The 22,448-nt window shown below is 39.0% G+C and overlaps 1 protein-coding gene across 1 annotated transcript in view; it reads right to left on the minus strand.

Annotated features, from left to right (window-relative positions):
• Window positions 1–5,745: 5,745 nt before the first annotated feature.
• ERCC8 (ERCC excision repair 8, CSA ubiquitin ligase complex subunit) overlaps window positions 5,746–22,448 on the minus strand; it is a 36,333-nt gene continuing 19,630 nt past the window's right edge. The window contains exons 10-12 of the mRNA XM_040540503.1: window positions 13,722–13,919; window positions 8,481–8,567; window positions 5,746–6,124 (exon numbers count right to left, since the gene is read on the minus strand). Coding sequence (XP_040396437.1) covers window positions 6,056–6,124; window positions 8,481–8,567; window positions 13,722–13,919 — 354 coding nt within the window. The 3' untranslated portion in view covers window positions 5,746–6,055. The remainder of the gene's footprint in view (window positions 6,125–8,480; window positions 8,568–13,721; window positions 13,920–22,448) is intronic.

Genomic DNA, 22,448 nt, shown 5'->3' on the forward strand with positions numbered 1-22,448 from the left:
AAATATGTCTTGTGCAGTGAGAAGCCTGGCCTGACTACAAAACCAAACAATGCCAAAAAAAGTGGCAAACAAATACTTGCATTTTCAGTCTCATGAGCATAATATAAGAGCAAGTATAAGAGCGAGTATATCGGGTATAGAGAAAGGGGCAAAAGCAGGTAAGCACATGGTGTTAACCTGTTTTTTACAGAATCTGGGAGCTAACCATATCTGTATGCTCATGTGCTGATGCTTTCCCCCAGGTTTGTGTAGAACAGGAAAAAACAATCTGCTTGTTGCTTGGATGTCTAGATGCCCAACTCTTCAAGTGTCATAATTTAGACATAAATAATCAAGGAGTCCTGTACGACCACAGAGCTCAGCTCTCACTCAGGCTGAAGGAGGCTTTTTTAGGCGATCTGGATTTCTTCAGTGGGACTGGGTAAGACTGGCTTCCACCTCCAATATTTCCCTTGGCTAGAAGGGAAATTCTTTGATCTCTTGTCAGAGCAAATACATTCTTTCCTGTCTTTCGGTACATTGTGTGTCAAGCTCAAATAAAAGCCTTCTCATCTTCCTTGACTGGGACGCAAAGCAAGTCTTCCAAGCAATGTTAAATTCCTGGAATGGCCTGAAAGGATGAAAACACTTTTCTGTGTATTCTAACATAGAGTATGACTGCTAAATCCCAGTACCTGCTACTGAGATTAAGTGCTCTCCAGTTCAGCTCAAACTCTTTTCCAACTCTAAACTTTCTTACTCTTTTTAACATGAACTTAAAATCCAGTTATCAGCTAGTTGTCTCTTAGTAAATGACTTTATTTCAACATGAACACAGTACTCCTTCTGACACCTGAATAGATTTTCAAAAGTTTGTGGTTTTGTTTTTTTTTTGACTGACACAGGAAGTGCAATTAAGTCTATATTACCTTACTTCATGTGTTTCTGGCTCTGAAAGAGCTCAAATACTATAAAAATATGTGCTGTAAGCATAGAAACAAAATAGTCATAAAAGAAGGGGAAAATTCAGATCTAATTAGCACATTAAAAAGTCTGGAAAACATAAATAATTTTACTACATCTAGAAAAAAATCACAGGAATTCTAGATGAATCTTCACAGAAACTGATGTCTGAGATGATGCACAATACCAAAAGGTTTAAAAACTTGGAAACTGAACATCACCTATGAGCTACTGCCATTATACTGAAGGTTTGCAGCTGCTTGATTGTAGAATGGTCCTGGATTCTTGCCCAGATGAGACAGAGCTGTTTCTAACTTCCCTCACCAGAAACACCTCTTCTTCCATCAGGAGGGAGGAGAACATCATCAACTGATAGCAGAAGAGAATATGGGAAGATGCCTGTGTAAGAGATAATAGGTGTTAATAGGAGCAATAACCCCCCCAGGCAACTAATTCCTATTTTTAGCTGTCTGGGACAGCGTCAAACACTAACCCAACAGGTACCTGAAGAAATAAATACTTGGGCAGATAATCCCCAGCCCACCTCTTCCTGAGCTGAATCCCACGTTGTATTCATGGCACAACTTATGCAAAACTGGTGTGATGCAAAAAGTTATACTGCAACAGCATGAAAACGAGCCCTGTAAAGGCATAGAAGAAGAACAGAGCAGAACAGTTCAGTTGGAAGGGACCTTCACAGACCATCTGGTCCAACTGCTCAGCCACTTCAGGGCTAACCAAAAGGTAAATCATGTTACTGAGGGCATTGTCCAAATGCCTCTTGATCATTGACAGGCCTGGGGCATCAACCACCTCCCTGTGAAACCTGTTCCAGCGTTTGACCACCCTCAGGGTAAAGGAATTTTCCTAATGTCCAGTCTGAACCTCCCCTGGTGCTGCTTTGTGCCGTTCCCTCGTGTCCCGTCATTGGTCACCAGGGAGCAGAGACCAGCACCTCTCTCTCTGTTTCCCCTTCTTCCAGTCAGGCCGCCTATTGGCCTCCTCTTCTCTAGACTGGACAACCCCTGTGTCCCCAGCCTCTCCTCACAGGACAGGCCTTCCAGCCCTGTTACCAACTCTGCTGCCTTCCTCTGGATGCTTCTAAATACCACAACATCCTTTTTGCATTGCGGACTGCTGAACTGCACACAATATTCAAGGTGAGGCCACATCAATGCTAAACATAGTGGGAAAATCACCATTTTTTTCCCCACATTTTGAGATACTCAGGGTTCTGTTTGAAAGAATCCCATGTGACTTGGCCCTGGAAAGAAGATGGATCCGGGAGAGCTGGTTGATTTTCACCTCCTCTAAGTTAAAGCATGATCTATCCCTACTCATAGGAAATCAAGCAGAGGTGGAAAGATATCTGTGAGGATGAAAAAGGAGCTCCTGACAAAAGTCAAGATTCAAATAGGAAGTATACAAGAGGTGGAAGCAGGGAGGAATATTAAAATATACATATATATATGTGTCTGATGGGGTTAGGAAAGCCAAAAACCATCTGGATTTAAATCTGGTGATGAATGTGAATGCAAAAAGAAAGCCTTCTATGGGTATATCAGCAGCAAAAGAAAAACTACTAGGGAACGTGTGGGCCCACTGAAAACGTGGGCAAGGTAACTGGAGACAAAGGACACGGAAAAGACTGAGGTATGCAGTGCTTCTTCGCCACAATACTTACTTGTGAAACTGGCCTTTAGCAATTCCAAGTCCCTGAGATGAATCAAAAGTCTGCAACAAGGAAGAGTCACCCTTGGTGAAGAAGAATCAGTTAGGGAACAGCTGCACAGACTGGATATACCCAAGTTTGTTGTGCTTGACTGGATGCACCCACAGCTGATGTCGTTGCAAAGCTGCTCCCAGTTATCTTGGAAAGGTCATGGCAAGCAGGAGGGGTTTCTGAGAACTGTAAATTCAATTATGTCCTCAAGAAGGTCAAGGAGGAGGATACAGGCCAGTCAACCTCACCTCCTTCCCTGTGAAGGTAATACAAGTAACCCTGGAAACCATTTCCAGACACGTGAAAGCAAAAGAAGCAAAAGAAGGTGACTGGGAGCAGTCAGTATGGGTATACGCTGGGGAAATCATGACTGATCAGCCTTCTAGCCTTCTCCAAGGAGGTATCTAGCTTGGCAGGTGAGGGGAGAACAGTGGGTGATGCCTACCCTGACTTCAGTAAGGCTTTTGATACCGTCTCCCAAAGCACCCTTATACATAAGCCGAAAAAAGCACGAACTAGGTAAGTGGACAGTGAGACAGAGTGACAAATGGGTGAAGTGCCAGGCCCAGAGGCTTGCAATTAGTGGCCTAAAGCCCAGTTGGAGGCCAGTCAGTAGTGGAACACGCCACAGGTGTATACTGGAGCCAATACTGCTTAACAACTTCACTAATGACCTGGATGATAAAACAGGATGCGCCTCCAAAAAGTTTGCAGATGACATATGACTGGGAGGAGTGCTTAGGACACCAGATGGTTGTGCTGCTGCTGCCATTCAGAGGGGCCTCAACACACGGGAGAAACAGGCAAACAGCAATCTCATAATGTTCAATAAAGCAAAATGCCAAATGTGGCTCCCGGGGAAGAAAAAGCCCATGAGCCAGAACAAGCCACGGATCAACCTGCTAGCAACTTTTTTCAAAGGACCTGGGAGTTTTGCTGGACACCATAAACCAGCGATGCACCCTTGCTGCAAAGAAGGCCATCAGCATCTTGGGTTGCATTAAGAAGAGTGCTGTCACCAGGTTGAGTGGGGTGATCCTTCATATGAGGAGGGGCTGAAAGAGCTGGGACTATTTAGCTTGGAGAGGAGAAGGCTCAGGGGGACCGTATCAACATCTAGAGATACCTGATGGAGTGGAAAAAAGGCAGCATAGAGAGGAGGAAGTCATACTCCTCTCAGTGATATCCAACAATGAGGCAAGAGGCACTGGGTGCAAACTGAAATATACAGAAAATGTGATTTAAACCTAAGAAGAAACTTCTACTGAGGGTGCTCAAACACTGGAACATGTTCAGAAGTTGTGGAGATGATCAAAACCCAACTGGACACAGCCCAGAATGATCTGCTCTACGTTACTGTGTTTCAAGCAGGGAGCTTGCACTAGATGATCTTCAGTGGATCCTTCCAACTTCAATGACTGTGTTCAAAGCATGGGAAAGGGAACTTAAGACAAAAAGGCCATTCAAAAAAACAACAGAAATAATACAACACTCATTTATGGCTTTTACTTTTATAATTTCTCACCTTTTAAAATAAATTTAGATTTCTTTACCTCTCCCATTTTATACACCATTCCAAGGCCACCACAGACCTGTATTCTTGCTTTTTTTTTTGTTGTGCGTGCGTGTGAACCTTTTTTCTTACATCAACACCATTTATGGTCATGTTACAGACAACTGAAAACTGATTGAAAAAATAAATAATTTATTCTTTGATAAGGAGACTTGCTATGACTTACTGAGGAACATTTTAGAAAATCAAATACCAGATGCATGCATTGCAGTTGAAATATACAAAATTGATATGAACAATTATCACATGCAAAAAAAAAGTCACCCTTAATAATATTTTTAAAAAGTAAAATGAAAATGTGTAATCTTGCTTCAAATTTGTACCCCAAGTTTTCCACTTTTAGATGGAACAGACACCATTGGTAATGAAAACTATAATTAAAAAAAGTAGAAAATTCTCTTCTCTAGTCTTGTAAAATGATAGGTTGGTCCTTAAACTAACTTCTTTTGAAACTTCTGGAAGTCTTTCACCTATCAGCTATCAATCTAATAGGTCAAATTAAATTTTAGGTCTGCCTCAGCACATTTGCACTATGTATGAAACTTGTTTAATCATAACATTCCCCTGATATGCCCACTCCTCACTTTGCATTATTCCACTTCTAGACTGATATAGAAACAGTCTCTATCTTGTATAGATATTAAAATACAAAAGCACAGTGAATTAATTCCAGAATGCATAATAATCGGCCTAACAATACACATTATACAAGGATTAACTTATTTTCTTTCATTTATTTATACAGTATTTTTTTCCTTCTGCCTGAACTTTTGCTCCTAGCATCACATCTGTTTTGAAAGGGATTTTTTCCTGGAAGAACTGTATGGAAACCTGATGGGAATCTCCAGCTCAGGTCTCTGATTGGTGATTAGACTATGTCTGAGGCACAAACTAGTGACTGAGATTAGACAATGAATCCAAAAAACTCCTCCTTTCCAAAGCAGAGAAGGTATTTGGACCACCAATTCAGATGAAAACAGTTTTGAAGGACTACATTTGATATGTCTGACTTGACCGTTCTTCACCTTATGCTATACCTCAAGTCTGTTTCTGTCTGGGAATTCTTCATACTGGCAAGTGATGTGAGCAAGGCATACATAGAAGCCTGATCTTGAAAACCTTTTAACAGGAGTGATAAAAACCTTAATAAAACTAATCTCTTTTCTTAACTTTATGGGACAGATTAAGATACTAGTTGATGGGATCACCATACAAACACTTGAACAGACAATCCCAGCTATACCTCTGTTCCTGAACTGAATATAGCTGAATATAACTGAAGCAAAATTGATAAAATGCAAAAGAACACCACAAAATCCTGTTGGCTCCCGCAGCACATAGGCACTTGAAAATGGACTCACTCCACTCCATCTAGACATTGCAAAAATAAACTTAAAGTAACCCTGAGCTAGTCCTCCTTAAGGCAAAATGCTTTGCATCATCTCTCTCTGAAATGAAGGGATTATCTAGCTATGTATTAGTGATACCAGAAACAATGCAATATTAACTGGTCCCAAGGGCTTTTTATTTTTTTCTTTATCAGTTGTTCAACACTGAACAAAATACACAAATACAAAAGGCTAAGTATAAATATCAGTAAATCTGAAAAAGCAATCCTTTAGATGTGACAGTAACAGTGAATAAAAAAACAAACAAAAAACAAAGAGAAAAGTGGAAACTTATTTCTGAAAGACCTTGCTTTAACAGAACAGTACATGGAATCTGGTCACAATAAATCTGACAACATCCACTTCTGTAGATAAAGTCCTTGAATGCAGTGCTTGAATGTCAATTTTGTATCACCACCTAATTGAAATTCAGCCTTCATCATCACTGCTGCTCCATGCATCTTCATATGCTGGATTTAAATGCTGCTGAGGCAGACACTAAAGAAAATAAAAATTCTCTCAGTGGTTAATAAAATCAAATAAGGTCAATGCTAAAGGCATTTCTTAAACTACTATCTGTAGACAAACTATTGTGTGCCTTATGGGTATTGTATTTTTTTTAACAACTTCTTTGGCCATTTTGCTGTTTTGAGTCAAGATAAATTATGAGAAGAAACAATATTTAATTCCATTTTCACTGGCTGAAAGCTTTACATAGATAGATATGACAGATAGATATTACTGTTTGTTTTGTGTCACTGGTTTCTGAATCATAATTTCACTAGCCTCGTATAACTTGGCACTAGTATCTCAAGAGGTAGTCCTGGCCTCTGTCCACTTATAGGCACGCAGAATGGTTTGGGTTGGAAGGGACCTTAAAGACCACCCAGTTCCAACCCAACGTGGGCAGGGACACCTCCCAACAGACCAGGTTGCCCAGAGCCCCATCCAGCCTGGCCTTGAGCACCTTCAGGGATGAGGCATCCACAGCTTCTACAGACAACCTGTGCCAGTGCCTCACCACCCTCGCAGTAAAGAATTTCTTTCTTATATCTAATCTAACCCTACCCTCTTTTAGTTTAAAACCATTCCCCCTTGTCCTATCACTCCACTCACTGACAAAGAGTCCCTCCCCAGCTTTCCTGCAGGCCCCCTTTAGGTACTGGAAGGCTGGTATAAGGTCTCTCCAGAGTCTTCTCTCCAGACTGAACAACCCCAACTCCCTGAGCCTGTTTTTGTAGGAGAAGCTCCAGCCCTCCTCTGGACTAGTTCTAACAGCTCCATGTCCTTCTTGTGATGGCGCCCCAGAGCTGAATGCAGGACTCCAGGCAGAGTCTCATGAGAGCAGAGCAGAGGGAGACAATCACCTTCCTTGCCCTGGTGGTCATGCTTCTTTTGATGCATCCCAGGATATTTTTGGCTTACTGGGCTGCAAGCACACATTGCCGGCTCATGTTGAGCTTCTCATCCACCAACACACCCAGGTCCTTCTCCTCAGGGCTGTTCTCAATCCATTCTCTACCTAGCAGCTAGTTCTCACCTCAGCTTGCTTTGCATCCACTCAGTGGTTCATGTAATCACACACTGCACTAAATCATAGTTCGGACTCTGGGTAAAACTGTTTTCTTGTTTACTTCTGTCCTGGGTTCATATTCTGCCCATACAGGCACTCAAATGTCTGTTCATGAGAGGTAGCAGGAACTAGTAGCTGGTGGAGGGCAGAACTACTTCTTTCAGAGGCAGTGCTAATTTACAAAATTTGCAAATAACAACAGCAGCTTAACAGCTTTCGAAACAACGGCACATTTGACAGCTCCATAATGTCATACTTAAAGTGGCAGTTATAATCAGAGCTAGGCATGCAATGTATTTTGTGTTTATTTTTTTTTTGTGTTAAAAAAAACACAACAACAATAAATTTGCCGACAGCAAAATTCTCAGCTAAAGCAAAAATGTTTATTTCAGGTCAGTTGAACACATTTTGTCTTTGTCCAACTTCTGAAGCTACTTTTTAAAATTTGCTTAAACATAGGATAGTTTTGAAATATGTTGTGTTTCAAAGCAAAGAAATGTTACATAACTGTTACAATTCCTATCATTTCCCCCCCAAAATGAAATATTTCAGAAATTTAAAAAGTGTATTTTCTTGTATGCTATGAGCCAAAACATTACTATCTCTTGATTTATTAACACAAATACAGTTTGTCATGCTCTGATTTTGTGAATGGTTTCAGTTTCTCGATATCTAGAAATTTCTTCCCCTCAAACTGTTCATTCAAATTCTTATGGCCCGGATCTAATAAGAAGAGGAAAAACATACACTCTTGGAAAACACTGCTATAATGATCTTCCTGATAACAGCCTGAATGTCTTGCATCAGCTACTACAGTTAGCTTACTAGAATCTTCTTCATATTTCTGCATCAAAAATATTTGGGTATGAAGTATAGCACCCCTAATCTTATTGTTTAGTAAACTGTGTATTTCTAAACAAATTGAAATACAATCTTTGGTACCTTTCCAATTCCAAAATAGTGTAAACTACATAAAACAGTATGGAAATTAAGGAACTTAAAGTGAAAGTTGAAAGACTTATAGCCAAATGACAAGTACTACTTTTAATTAAACAAGAAGCTAGATATCTGCAGAAGGTTATATGAGACTACCAATGCCCTCTCAAAAAAAGCCCTCTCAAAACCCCACAACAACCAGAAGGCTGCACTGAAGCAGTAGATGATTCTCCTCTAAATCAGCAATTGCTACAAACACCTACTTCCTATGTAATTACTTTTTCCCCCAAGTATAACAGTCATAAAAAACATAGTTTAAACTGACAAAATATTAATTATAATTACCTTGTCAGAAACATCATCAGGAACTGGCTCTCGAAGAGCTGGTATCCATGCGAGGATATTGCAATCTTTGCCACCACTATAAAGTTCCTTTAAGAAAGCAACCAAAAATGACTCCTATGCAAATATACTGGATACTGAACAATGTTGAGAAAAAAAAGTGTATGACATATTTATTTAGAAATAAAGACAAATACATCATCTTGAGTTTGTAATATAATCTTGATAAACAATATGCTTTAAAAATATGCTAAACAAAAAGCATAAGTTTTGATATTTCCCCCAGACCGCTCACCAAAACACTACAGTTCTTATTTAAATGAACTTTATTGCTTAAATGCACTTTTCTTCTTCCCTCTTTCATAGGTCCTGAAGAGAAATCTATTTTAAAAGTTAGTAAGCTTAAAGCATGATTTATTGTCAATGGGGAAGTAAGAAAAGGGGAAAAAAAAAAGGGAAAAGGAAACAATTTTTTAATGTAACTAAAAAGTATGAATCAACTCAAAATCATCTAAAAAGATACATGCCAGAAGAGTGCATAAGTATGGAGCAAAGAAGTATTAAGTAAACATAGTTTCAGTATGCCTAGGGAAGGAAAAGAACAAATAAAGAACAATATGAAACCTGTGTCCTGCTGGGAAGGCAGAGATCAGAAAGACCGATTTATTATTTTTAATATAAATAAACCTATTTATTATGGTAATGACAAAGGACTGAGATCCCATTGTGCAAGGCACCCTGCAAACACATGGAAGCAAACAGTCTCTTCACTGAACAGCTAACAGTCAAATATAGCTTTATCTATGTAGTTCGTTCGAATATGGACTTCTCTGTCATTTTAAACTGAGAATGTTTTGCTAATGAGAAATACTGCACCATCTTTGCATTACATTTTGCACTAACAATACTTATATTTTCCAAATGAACAAACACAAAGTTATTCTCTTACGCCTTCAATCTTCAGTCATACTCCTGCTTATTATATAAAATGTCTGACAACACTTAAGTATTGTCATGTGTTTAAACTGCCCGAGAGAGATACACAAAATAATTTTTCTGTATTAAAGCTGACAGTAAAAAAGCTTTGTTTTAAATGTGCTGGCTTCTGAACCCAAAATAATAACTCTGTGCATGCGTGCATAATTATTATATGTTGATTCAACATAAATTCAATAAATTATTTCAGTTCCATCTTTGAAAGATGTCTCCTGTATTCTGTATATCTAATTCTAGAACTGCCTGAATTACTGACGGTGTCGGAACTTAATGCCTAATTCCTCAAAATACCCATTTAGTCTTGGGTATTAGTGGGTAGTTTTATTCTAGTGAGCTAACGTACTCACTTCTGTAAAACCACTCCCATGAATGAAGTTACTCACACATAAAACACATAGAAGTTTAGAGTTTATAGTTTTATAATAAAGAAACAACCTACTTATCTTGCTTAATAGAAGACTACAGGTCAAAGTTACACCAAGGTACCGGTCAAATCTCACTTCATCCTGTCAGCAGTACTCTACTCAATCATCCTATCTTTGGCAGGATGCAGAATATCACTTGAACTTTAAAACAAGAAACTCCTCCCCCCCCCCTCCCCCCAAATTCCTCTTTGTAAGCAATGTAATGGGGACATCAGCATACTTCCACTTAATCTTTATTAATACTTGTCTCATTTTCTGATCCTGGGATTGCAAGATCTTCAGTTAATACACACTGCACTGACTAGTATTTACAATTAATTATTACAACGTGAAACGGTGACTCACACAAAGTCAGTCAAAAGAAGAGCCAGCGGATAAAGCTCATTTCATGTTTACAGTACAGTATAGTATAATATTTCCATATGATGCTTTAAAACTCTGAGGAAAGGTTGCAATAAGACCGAATCTAACTTTTAGTTATCTTTATGTGTTGTCCTACACTGTATTTGCCAAATACCTTTGCAGATGTCATTGGCATTTCCTGAACAGTAAAAGTACCTATAATTTAGAACAACACTGGTTCCTGAGGCACGGCTAATATTTTATGACATGTTATTTGTGCGTGGAGCTTTATTTTGTTTCTTTTTCTGAGAGGGAAACGTAGGTCTTGTTTGTTTACTTAAACTATTTTAAGCAGTTAACGTCGCACAATGGTATCCAGCATATTCAATCGAACAGTAAACATCATCTAAAAGATTTCACAATGAGGATTTCCTCTTCCACACCACCCTTGAAATTACCTACCTCTGATTAGATTAATGGCTCTTATTAACGGGCCAAATTCTGCAGTTCTTATTACTCAAGCAGACTAACATCTTATTAACTTCACAGAGAGATTTACGTAAGAAAAAAATAGGCCAACAATAATATAGTGGATTTTATGGCTCTATTCCCAGGATCTCATAAGGGATATATACACACATTAACTAAATCTCATACCACCCTGTGGAGATAGCTCCACACAGTATCTCAAACACAAAGGGTTTTCCACACAAACCTGCTAATTAATTTGGACCTAATAAGAACAGACAAAGAGTAATATCATTGGATTGCAAATAGCTAGCTGCTTGGATATCTGGGATCATATTTGATTACATGGTTCTGATCAAACAAAAGAAACTTCTCACCTCAAATACAAAATCGGTGCAATGTTGAAGTGTCTTTAGAGACTAGGCCAGTTATGAGTTGAAACGATGATAGCGATTAAAATACAGCTAAATAAACAGAAAGAAAGTAAAGGACTGGCTGCAATCAGTATCAGCCAGAAGCTCTGAACATAGGAAAAACAGTAAGGAAAAACTACTGACCAGATTTGGGGGTGGGTAGGAAAAGCAACTGGGGAGGGTTGAAGAAAGAAAAAAAGTTTAAAATAATACTAATACAAAAAAAAAAAAACTAACAAAGACAGAGACCAACTATCAGGTGGAAACGGTAAACACTATACAGAACAGATGTAGACCTTGCTTTGTATGAACAGAGTTTACCAGTTTTGGATGTGCTAAAAAGTAAGAAAGTTGTGAGAAAATGTCACCAGTAGGTGAGTAACTTGCAAAGAGACTTAGAAGAGCTGTCTCAGAAAACTTCTGGCCTGATTATGTCTTAATAAGCAGTGAAATATGACAAAGCGGAAAGTGAGCTAATACGCCATTCAGAAAAACTAAACAAAAGTAAGTGGAATAATACAGATATTAAAGAACAAATTGACATTTCTTTAATCCTAAACAAGACAGTGGAAAGATGAATAAAGGAATCAGTTAATGAATAGTGAAGGTATTAGGAATATACATAAAACAGGGCAAAACATTTTGCAAATTATTAGGTTTTATCAAGCAAAATTGATTTTATTTACAATTAGTTCAACTGAAAATAGAAATGCACAGTTGTGAGTAACTCTAACATACTGATTTAATATTGCTTGCAAGAGTAAAATAGAATAAGTAACTATACATTTTACAAATGCGGCTGCATTCTCAAAAAAAGGAGATGTAACTAGGAAATCATAATTTCTAGGTGAATTATATGAAGACTGATCAATGTAATTGTCTCAAGACAGAATGAGCTATTTGGAAGCACAAGTGTGAACATAAACAGATGAAATACCACTGCCACTACCTTTAGTGTTGACACAAAGACTATAATAATGTGATTCTATCCGAGAAACAATTTAATACTAACAAAAGCAAGGACTTTTAAAGAAAAAGAAAATCCAGCCACAGTTCAAGAACGCAGAACTGTACTGTGGTAAAGCATGAGTCTAAAAGAGAATCAGGGATCTCAGTGGATAAATAAATGAAGTTTCTGTCAACATAAACCTACAGCTATAGTGACCGAGCATCCACCCACTGCAGCTCATGGGTGGATGCACACAAGCACACAAATCACGAGTGATTGTTTTCTAAGGATCTTAAAAGGGAAGCACAACACAGAAAGATGCATTTCCAGACTTGAAAACGTGATTTACATTGAGATTTAAGAAGTCTCATCTCTTCAGCTTATCAAAAAGAATACCGACAATTGCTTTATATAAGCACACCATCACTTTCATTTGGAAACTATTCTTAAAAATACAAAGGGCTTTTTACTCTAGTCAAGAAATGTCAAAAAGAACTAATAAGCCGAAACTAAATCCAGAAAAGATGTATCTTAGATATTACATGAATATTCCACCTTTCAGTGGATCCACTACCTGACGTTCCAGAATATTTTACCAGGTCTAGTAAAGCCCTGGCTCTATCGACTCATCTATGTAAGTTGTTTAAAACTTTCTGTGACATCCTTCTCAGTGGCAGGGAAACTATGTTTAAATCAAAGCTACAGAACTCAAAATGAGAGCTACCATATTAAATTCTGATGTGTTTTATAAGAGGTCACAAAAAGATACCACTAGCCCTTTCTTGACTAAAATATTTCTGCCTGATATTTTAGGACTGAAAGAGTAGAAAGGAGGAGCTGGAACATTAGGCGGAATCCTCAGCACCTAAAGGCAAGTATGCAATGGACTTAAAATCCATGCTAACCTTTACTCTGCTCTTGCCGCACCACCATAAGCCATAAGAACAATCTGTTGTAAAATATCACATGACAAATTGGTCTTCGTTATTATTAAGTCTTTAACAATGAGAGAAAAATATACCACAGGAGGAAAGGAAAAGTGTGAAAGAAAATAAAAAAGTTTGGCAGGGCCACAAATCCCTGTAATGCTACGCTATTTATTAGATGAAACATTTTCAGATTAATTTAAGAAGCTTATCAGGTTCTCAACGACTTTATTCAAACTGTTCATAGATCCAGTGATGGCTATAACTACAGACATCTGAGCAAGATTATATTAGCCAAATACTTGAAAGGTTTCTCAGTACTGCAAGTAATACTAATGCACTTCACCTCAATGAACAACACATTCTTTCTTACTGTGAATATTCTTAGGTATTTCAGGGAAAGACAAATACCTCTTCACTCTTACAGAAAACAGGAAAGAGTCTTAATATATATGATGTATTAATAGCAATATATTGTCAAAAATTATTATAGGTATATGGAAAAGTTACCTATGTGAGAAGAAATGAATAGTGGACAGAACCCAACATACAAAGGGCCATCACAGGAACTTGACCAAACCTTTTTTCGGGCGACACAAAGGCCACAGAAATCCCTGTTTAGTCAAGTTTTTTGATTAACGTTCTTCCCTGAAAATGTTTCTTTTTCTGCATATGGTTTGTCAATCTGCATAACTATTCCAGGTTGTCTCCAATACTTTACTTACCTGAAAGTTAGGTTGAAATACACAGCAGTCAACAGTATTATAATGTCCTCTAAGCATAGTTATCAGTTCTCCTGAGAAAACTGTATAAACAGCAATGGTACTACCACATGGCACAAAGGCAAACTCTGGACTGCAGCCACAAGAGATGGCAAATTTGAGTCCTTTTCTACTTTCATTGCGGACTTTACCATAGTTCACCTGCAAAATAAAAGATTATGTAGTTAGCTATTAATTAAAATGACAGGAGATAACTTTACATAAAAAGGTCAATTTTATTTCTTCATTAATACCCAATAAAATTCATTAAGTAATCTTCACAATGCTAACTCAACTCTTGAGATTGCCAATTACTGGTGTGTATCAAGAGAATAATTTTGTCCTGTTTATTAATGTTCACTCTCGCCTTAACTTTAAGGAAGGGAAAGAAAGATATGCCTAAAAGACAGCAATTTCACACTTGGAAATAAAATTTGCATAGGTTATGTGCCAGATCTACACTGAGTACCTAAACTACCACTGAAATCAGAACTGGTTCAGGAATTACCTCCTTAAACATACTCCTAGATGATCCAACATAGTTGCTTTCTCTCAAATACTGAAACCATTAAAAGAACTCATTACACACAACACTATACAGTTATAAGACATATTATCTTAGGTTCCAACAATTGGATATTTAACATTTAGAGCTTTAAAGATACAGCAATTACCTTTTCACAGCAAGTTCTCCTTACAATATGCCAAGTGCACAAAAAAAAAACCATTGATACATCACATCTAAATATTAGTTTTCAAATAGAAATGGAAGACGGTAACAATGTTTCTTCTAGTTGGTAGTGGGTGTAGGCCAAGCCACAGGGTTTTATTTACAATTTCAGCAGGAAGTGTAAAGTTAGTTAGTGGTCTCAGCCTAGCTTTCATCGAGTGCATTCATGTCAGAAAGATATTTAAAATCACACCAGTTTTCTGCAAGACTTTTGTCCACAGACTGAAGAAAAACTGACCTACCATTAATTTCTCACTCTGTAAGTACCCTTTGTTTACCCAATGCTGCAGAGAACTAAACTTCTGAAGTGTATGCACCAATAGGATAGCAAAGAACAGAAACGCCAGTCTAGTCAACACAAGAACTAGTTCTCAAGAGTTTCTCAGTAAGTTATTCTTTGCTCTAGGAAGAAAGAACAGAGGAAAAGCATCTGCAACACAGAGATTCTGCATCTCTCCCTCATGAGTTAGCAAGAAATGATAGCAGATAATAAGTAGTATGAAAACAACTGAAGGGCAAGCAGAAGGATGGCATCAGTAAAAGATGTCAAAGATAAAAGTAAAGAGCTTAATAATTTGTTAAAATATTATGTACTAGTTAAGAATGATAAACAAAAATTCCCTGACCATATAAAAATGTCCCTGCCCATGGCAGAGGTGTTGGAATAAGACGATCTTTAAGGTCCCTTCCAATCCAAACCACGCAAAACCAAAATATGAAAAATGCCTGTCTTCTATCAGCAGCTAAAACTTGGAGTTCACTACCAAGAAAATCAGTATTGTTCACTGTAAGAACAGCTGGGCTAGGAACAAATTTCACATTTCTGAGACCCTGGCTTATGAGTCGTGTGAAGTGCCTTGAAAATGAAAAGTAGTTTGAAAATGAAAGTAGTATTAAATATTCATTGAAAATGAAAGTAGTATTAAAAAAGAATAGCTTATTAGCATCTATACATTCAAGCTCTTGATAAGTCTTATACAGACAAAAAGCTCCTGAAGGTTAAAAGCATTGTTTCCAAACTGGGAAACACTCTAGTTAGAAACATCAGTCTAAGTAGGTCCTCTATAATACACCAGAAGTAATTCATGAAAAAATACAGAAGCATATTTACAGGAAACAACTGTATTGGGCTTACGTGGCAAGGTTTTGGTAGCAGGGGGGGCCGCAGGGGTGGCCTCTGTGAGCAGAGCCCAGCAACTGCCCCATGTCAGAGCAGAGCCAGCTCCAGCCAGATCCAAAACGGACCCGCTGCTGGCCAGAGCGGAGCCAAGAGGAGATATTTGCACTTCTGTGAGAGCATATTTAAGAAAGGGAAAAAAAATGCTGTGTAACAGCAGCTGGGAGAGTGAGGAGTGAGAAGCAGCCCTGCAGCCCCCCAGGTCAGTGGAGCAGGAGGGCAGGAGGTGCTCCAGGCACGCAGCAGCAGTTCCCCTGCGGCCTATGGAGAGGCCCCTGGTGGAGCAGGCTGTCCCCCTGCAGCCCATGGGTCCCACACGGAGCAGATCTCCACGCTGCAGCCCCCCCGTGGAGGAGCCCCCGCTGGAGCAGGTGGATGTGGCCTGGAGGAGGCTGCGGCCCACGGAGAGCCCCCGCAGGAGCAGGCCCCGGGCCGGAGCTGCAGCCTGTGGAGAGGAGCCCACGCAGGAGCAGGGGGTCTGGGGGGAGCTGCCGCCCACATGTGGGGGACCCGTGCTGGAGCAGTTTGCTCCTGGGGGATGGACCCCGTGGTACGGAGCCGTGTGGGAGCAGTTCTTGAAGAGCTGCTGCCTGTGGGCAGCCCCCGCAGGCTCAGTTCGGGAAGGACGGCATCCCGTGGGAGGGCCCCGCGTGGAGCAGGGGCACAGAGTGACCGTGAGGGCGTGGCAGAGACGAAGCACTATAGACTGACCACAACACCCATTCCCCCGTTCCCCTGCGCCCCTTGGGAGGAGGAGGGAGAAGAGGGTAGATGGAGAGAAGGTGTTTTTAGTTTGCTTTTATTTTCTAACTGCTCTAGTCTGCTAGTGATAGGCAATAAATTGCGTTAATCTCCCTATGCGAGTCTGTTTTGCCTCCGACGATAATTGGTGAGTAATCTCCCTGTCCTTATCTCAAGCCATGATCCTTTTTTCATCATGTTTTCTCCCTCTTCCTCTGAGCAAGGGGAGTGAGAGAGCTGTGTGCCAGAGCTTAGTTAGCCATCATCATGAAACCATCACAACAGTATAGCTTACACCTAAATAAACTTAATCAAAACTATTATAATTTTGACAAATAAAACATACATATTTTTTCATATAGAGGGGGAAATCAACTATGAATGCCTGAAATTCACAAAATATTTCATGATTTAAAAGAAATAGTCTTTCTAATAAAAGTAACAATATTTTAAGACATTATATAAATTCACCGTACTACATAGCATTATAAAAATTTTGTTTTCAAATAATATCATCCTGTAACCATTGCTCTTTGACAAAAATGCACGCCTACTTGTATATGCGCTGTTAATAAAGCTCCCCGGGTTAATTTTAAAGCTCTCTATCTAATTTCCATGGCTTATAGTGAAAAAAAAATATCCTCAGTGTGAAATCTTTCAACAATAAGCTAACACATTTGTAAAGGTTGTCAGGTAAATATTCTAAAACGGATGTCTTTCCTTGCCAGGTTCTTGATCCGTACCATGTTGATTGCCTTCATACATTTGAGGCAAATACAAGGATCAGTCAGGATGAGCCAGGCAAGGAGGAAGACTACTTGTTGCTGTAATGTTAAATAAAGTGTGTTCATAGCTAAGAGCACTTATGTAAGAAAAAAATCAGTAAAAAGGAGTCTAGAGAAAAATCTCTCTCATCATAAAAGTGTGTACTAAGAAACAGTTTTATTAGCATACAGATAGGTTGATTTTTTTATATTGAGAGAATATTTTCATGAGATATGGGTATTACATTATGTCCCTTGTGGATACTATTGCTCATTTTGTAAAGATAGTGTCTGTAAACATTGACTGTGTTAAGCCCTGTTAATGCTAGCACTTTTAAGAGGCATATTACTGTGCCTATAAAGAGCAATTAAAGTCCTTTTCATAACATGTCAGCTGTAAGAGCCACAATTCCCAAGTCACAACACTGCTCATAGCAAAGGCATGTACAATAAAAGGGAGGAGTAAAGGTTAGGAAGAAAAAAAATCTGGATATACATAGTGTAAACACTCCTGTTGGTAGATATGCAATGGAAAAGAAAGAACACTGCCAAAACAAGAACTGAATTAAGATCATAAAAACTGTTTTTGTTCTTTGAGCAGAGTAAGAAGCAAAAATCTGCCTCCTCCTATTTGATTATTCCTATTCTCAGTGAATCAGTGCTCTGTATTCGATTTTGTGATAAAGGATGCACACAAGAGGTGAACAGTTCCAACATTAACTTCTTTTACTAGCAGAAACAATCCACTAGGCCCCAAGTTAGTCTTATTTCTCAAAAATTTCATATGCATGAATTTCTGTATCCTTTGATGGAGGAATATTCAAATTTGAAGGAAAAAAAAGTAGACATATCTATCACTGAGGTATAGATGGACTTCAAAAAACCATTGTGAAGAGTTGTTAAGCATTATATGAAGCAGCTTAAACTTTTGATGCAGATTTTTTTCTCTGAACACATTCTTCAGCATCTTGATTCTCTTTTGTGCCCAGTGGATTGCTTAGTAAGGATGGGATGCTGAATCATTGCATTTTAGAACTTACACCTTTTTCCGTGGCAACAAATAACATGTCTTTAAGTTTGTTTTATGCCAATGTTTTACTGAGTGATTCATCACAGGGGTCTTATCTTAAAAGGAAAGAAAAGACGCTAAGTACTGTTACTGGTTTATAAATACAAACCAACAAATCTTGTCAAGAAGTCCCCATACTCTGAGTTTATAACTGTAAAGGAAAACTGTTCATTATCTCTTGTAATGTTCAAACCACGTTTCACTTTTTCCAGTTACAATGTTTATTCTCTATCATCTGCTCATGTAACTAGGAGTATTTTTGTCTGAACAGTTTATGATGTTTGTTGGTTACCACGAGTATTGAAAAAACTGCCATGCAAAATGGTCTCTTCTTTGAAATAAATAACCTTAAAAAAGAATTACAGTTTCAGTGCTGTTATTACATACCAGCTAAATAAGTGTATCTGTGCCAATTAAAATTAATTGATAGGGTACACTCTCTTTGATCCTCACAGTTTATTTTTTATTTTGATCAGAGGTTTGAAGTTTTTGTGTTGTCACTTAGCTGTGGAATGACTGCAATCAGCAAAAACACATGATGTATTGGTTACGTGCACTGTTTTAATTGGCTTAATATCCCCAAAGACAGTATAAAGGCACTAACCACATATATTAGGGCAGTGAGGGAAGAACATCATGTTGTCTTCTACAGGAAAGCTACAGTATCACTTCCCCAAGGGGATCCAAAATTGCTGTATTTCTTTCCCAACACTGCAAGCACAGTTCCTGTTTTACTTCCATGCCTCCACTCTGTAGAATAGTGCAGTTAATGGACTGGGATGTGAGCATCCTACAGTGGCACTGGCAGCTTGTTCCTTGTGCAAACTTCTCCAAATGCTTCCTGTTAGAAGCTGCTGTATATTCCAACAGAGTATATTAAGAATGGTCAATCATAAAAAAAAATCTTTCAACATAGAAGAAAAACATGCTTTGCATTAAAACTGCAGTGTCACCTCATACCAGAGCTGGCACTTGCCCAACCTCATAAGGAACCGAATCAAACAGCTTAAACTACAGATTAATAATCAATTATTTCTAAGGAGCTCACTAAAAGTTCACAATAGCTGTATGGGTGCTATATGGTGCAAAGGCATGCCAGTTAAAGTGTGCGACGGGAGAAGTGTGGTTTTTATATATTTAAGAGCAGTGTGTATATATATATATATATATATGCTGTTTTAATCCTTGAAACAGCAATGATGCATTTCATCAGCTTAGTTATAACAAAATCACAGCTGAAACACACTTGCTACCTTGGTTATAATTGTTTCAATTTCCTCAAGCGGTTAATCAGTCTTACACGGAAAGATGTGCTGGGAAGACACACTGAATCATAGAATATCCCCAAGTTGGACAGGACACACGAGGACCATCAGGTCCAGCTCCTGGCTCCACACAGGACCACCCAAAAATCAAACCTTAAACTGTATTCATTGTAACATTTCTCAGTATTTTTTCCTATAATATTCACATCTTAGTTTCTTCTTCTAACTTACTAATTGAAGGAAGCTAAAAAAAAATGCTCCACAATTTTTACAGTATTTAATTCACAAAAAGGAAAAAGAATAGCAGATACAATATCTCTTCGTTGTTCATACCTAAATGTTAGAACTAAAGTGCTTTTTTCAATGTTTAAATTGATATTACAGTCATTTGTATTTCTGTAGACTATCCACATAAAAATACACTAAAATTTTCGATAGAAGAGTTGAAAACATAAATCAATTGGCATTCTAATAATAAGAGTAATAAAAAACTAACTAACCAAAACAAAAAACTGTAACTCAAGACTCTTGGTCCTTGGCTCTCCCCACTGAGACTCTTCAGGGGTCTGTTGTGGGACTGGTACTGTTTAATATCTTTATAAGTGACATAGTGCGACTGAGTGCACCCTCAGCAAGTTTTCAGATGACAACCAAGCTGAGTGGTGCAGTTGATACAACAGAAGGAAGGGATGCCATCCAAAGGGACCTGGACAAGCTAGAAAAGTGGGCCCACGTGAACCTAATGAGGTTCAACAAGTCCAAGTGCAAGATGCTGCACCTGGGTTGTGGAAATCCCAGACATGAGCACAGACTGGAAGAAGAACTCACTGAGAGCAGCCCTGCGGAGAAAGACTTAGGGGTTCTGGTGGATGAAAAGCGCGACATGAGCCAGCAGCGCGTGCTTGCAGCCCAGAAGGCCAACTGCGTCCTGGGCTGCATCAAAATAGGTGTGAACAGCAGATGGAGGGAGGGGATTGTCCCCTTCTACTCCTCCCTTTGTGAGGCCCCAATTGGAGTACTGCATCCAGGTCTGGGGCCCCCAGCACTAGAAAGACATGGACCTGTTAGAGCGGGTACAGAGGAGGGCCATGAGGATGATCAGAGGGCTGGAGCACCTCTCCTACAGAGACAGGCTGAGGGAGCTGGGGCTGTTCAGCCTGGAGAAGAGAAGCAGCTCTGGGGTGACCTCATTGCAACTTTCCAATATTTAAAGGGGGCTTATAAGAGAGATGGAGAATGACTTTTTGCTTGAGCAGATAATGACAGGACAAGGGGAATGGTTTTAAACTAACAGAGGAGAGGCTTACATGAGATTTTAGGAGGAAATTCTTCACTCAGAGGGCGGCGTGGCACTGGAACAAGTTGCCAAGAGAAGTTCTGTATGCCCCATCCCTGGAGGTGTTCAAGGCCAGGTTGGACGAGGCCTTGATCTGGTGGTTGGCATCCTTGCCCATGGCAGGGGCATTCGAACTAGGTAATCTTTAAGGTCCTTCCAAACCCAAGCTGTTCTGTGGACTCTCTGGATGGAAACAACCAAGTGACAGCAGCCACTTTCAGATCTGTCTCAAAGTCAGAATTTTCTAGCTTAAGTATCCCAGGTACAAAAACAATCCTCCCACTGAAAACAAAACAATACAAAAAAAATGAAATAGCCAACTTTTATGGAAAAGGGTCCATAAATGTCCTACATTATGGATTTGAGAAATTTGGGAGGACAGCTGAAACTTATTTGTATTTGTTTCTAGCACTTGCACTTAATCCTTCTTGCATATTCAACCCCCCAAGAGTACAAACCAAACTTCATATAGTTATCAAGTATTTAAAGCTAGCTTACAGAGAAGTACTCATGTTTCATATCTGCTGTTGTGTGGTTCTCTTTCTCTTCATAAAAGCTAGGTAGCCACCAAAACCTCTATCTGTTGATAAAAATTCCTGCTATAATCAGGAATAAAAAACTAGGACATTTGGGCAGAAGAAGCATATATAGGAATTTGGGTGGAGAGGTGTAGAAAAAAATGAGGCATACAGAGGTTATTTTTTGCACACATTTTCCCCCAGTGTGGTGGCAGATTCAATATAGTCACCTGCTTTTAGTGCAGGCTTCTTTATATATTTCTATGTCCAGCCAAAGAGAAGGGTGAAGGTGGTATTAGCAAGGAGAAGGAGGAAAAAAAAAAAAAAAAAAAAAAAGAAGAGTTCAAAAGGACTGGCTAGCAGGGGAAATAAAAGGACTGTGGTATGAGCGCATATTACCTTTACATGCATTTGTCTGCTGATGTCTTAAAATTATTTTAAGAATACCTCTAGATAGGGTGTGAGAATAAAGAAAACTAAGCAAAATAAATCTGGACCTTAGATAGCAAGATAGGATCATGCTACTCAATGTCAAAAAAGAAAAAAAAAAGTAGAACAGCCAATGAAACAAGTCAATGAACTAACAGGCACAGAAAAACAAGAAACAGTGACCCAGATGGTCATAGTAGAGTGAAAAAACTGTATTATCTACTTTGGTAATGGTGATTTGAAGACAGAAAGATGTTTGTATATAAAGTACTGAGAACAAGCTGGCAAATATGGGTAGCATGGGGATAGAAAAGTGCTTTCATTTAAATGCCTACAGGGAATGGTTTTTGCTCTGTTCTGAAACTAAGCAGCAGAATTAAAACTGACAGTCTTAAGAGGTGGGTCTGTGCAAACCTCATGAAGTTCAACAAGGTCACGCACCTGGCTGGGGGCAATCACAAGCACAAATACAGGCTGAGCAGAGAATTAGCTGACAGCAGCCCTGAGGAGCACTTGGGGGTGTCAGTTGATGAAAAATTCACTGTGAGTGGGCAATGTGAGCCTGCAGCCCAGAAAGCCACCTGTCCTGGTCTGCATCAAAAGGAGCATGGTCAGCAGGCGGAGGGAGGTGATTGTCCCCCTCTGATCTGCTCTCTGAGACC

The sequence above is a fragment of the Cygnus olor genome, chromosome Z (assembly GCF_009769625.2).
Source record: "Cygnus olor isolate bCygOlo1 chromosome Z, bCygOlo1.pri.v2, whole genome shotgun sequence".
In the NCBI taxonomy this organism is placed as follows: Eukaryota; Metazoa; Chordata; class Aves; order Anseriformes; family Anatidae; genus Cygnus; species Cygnus olor.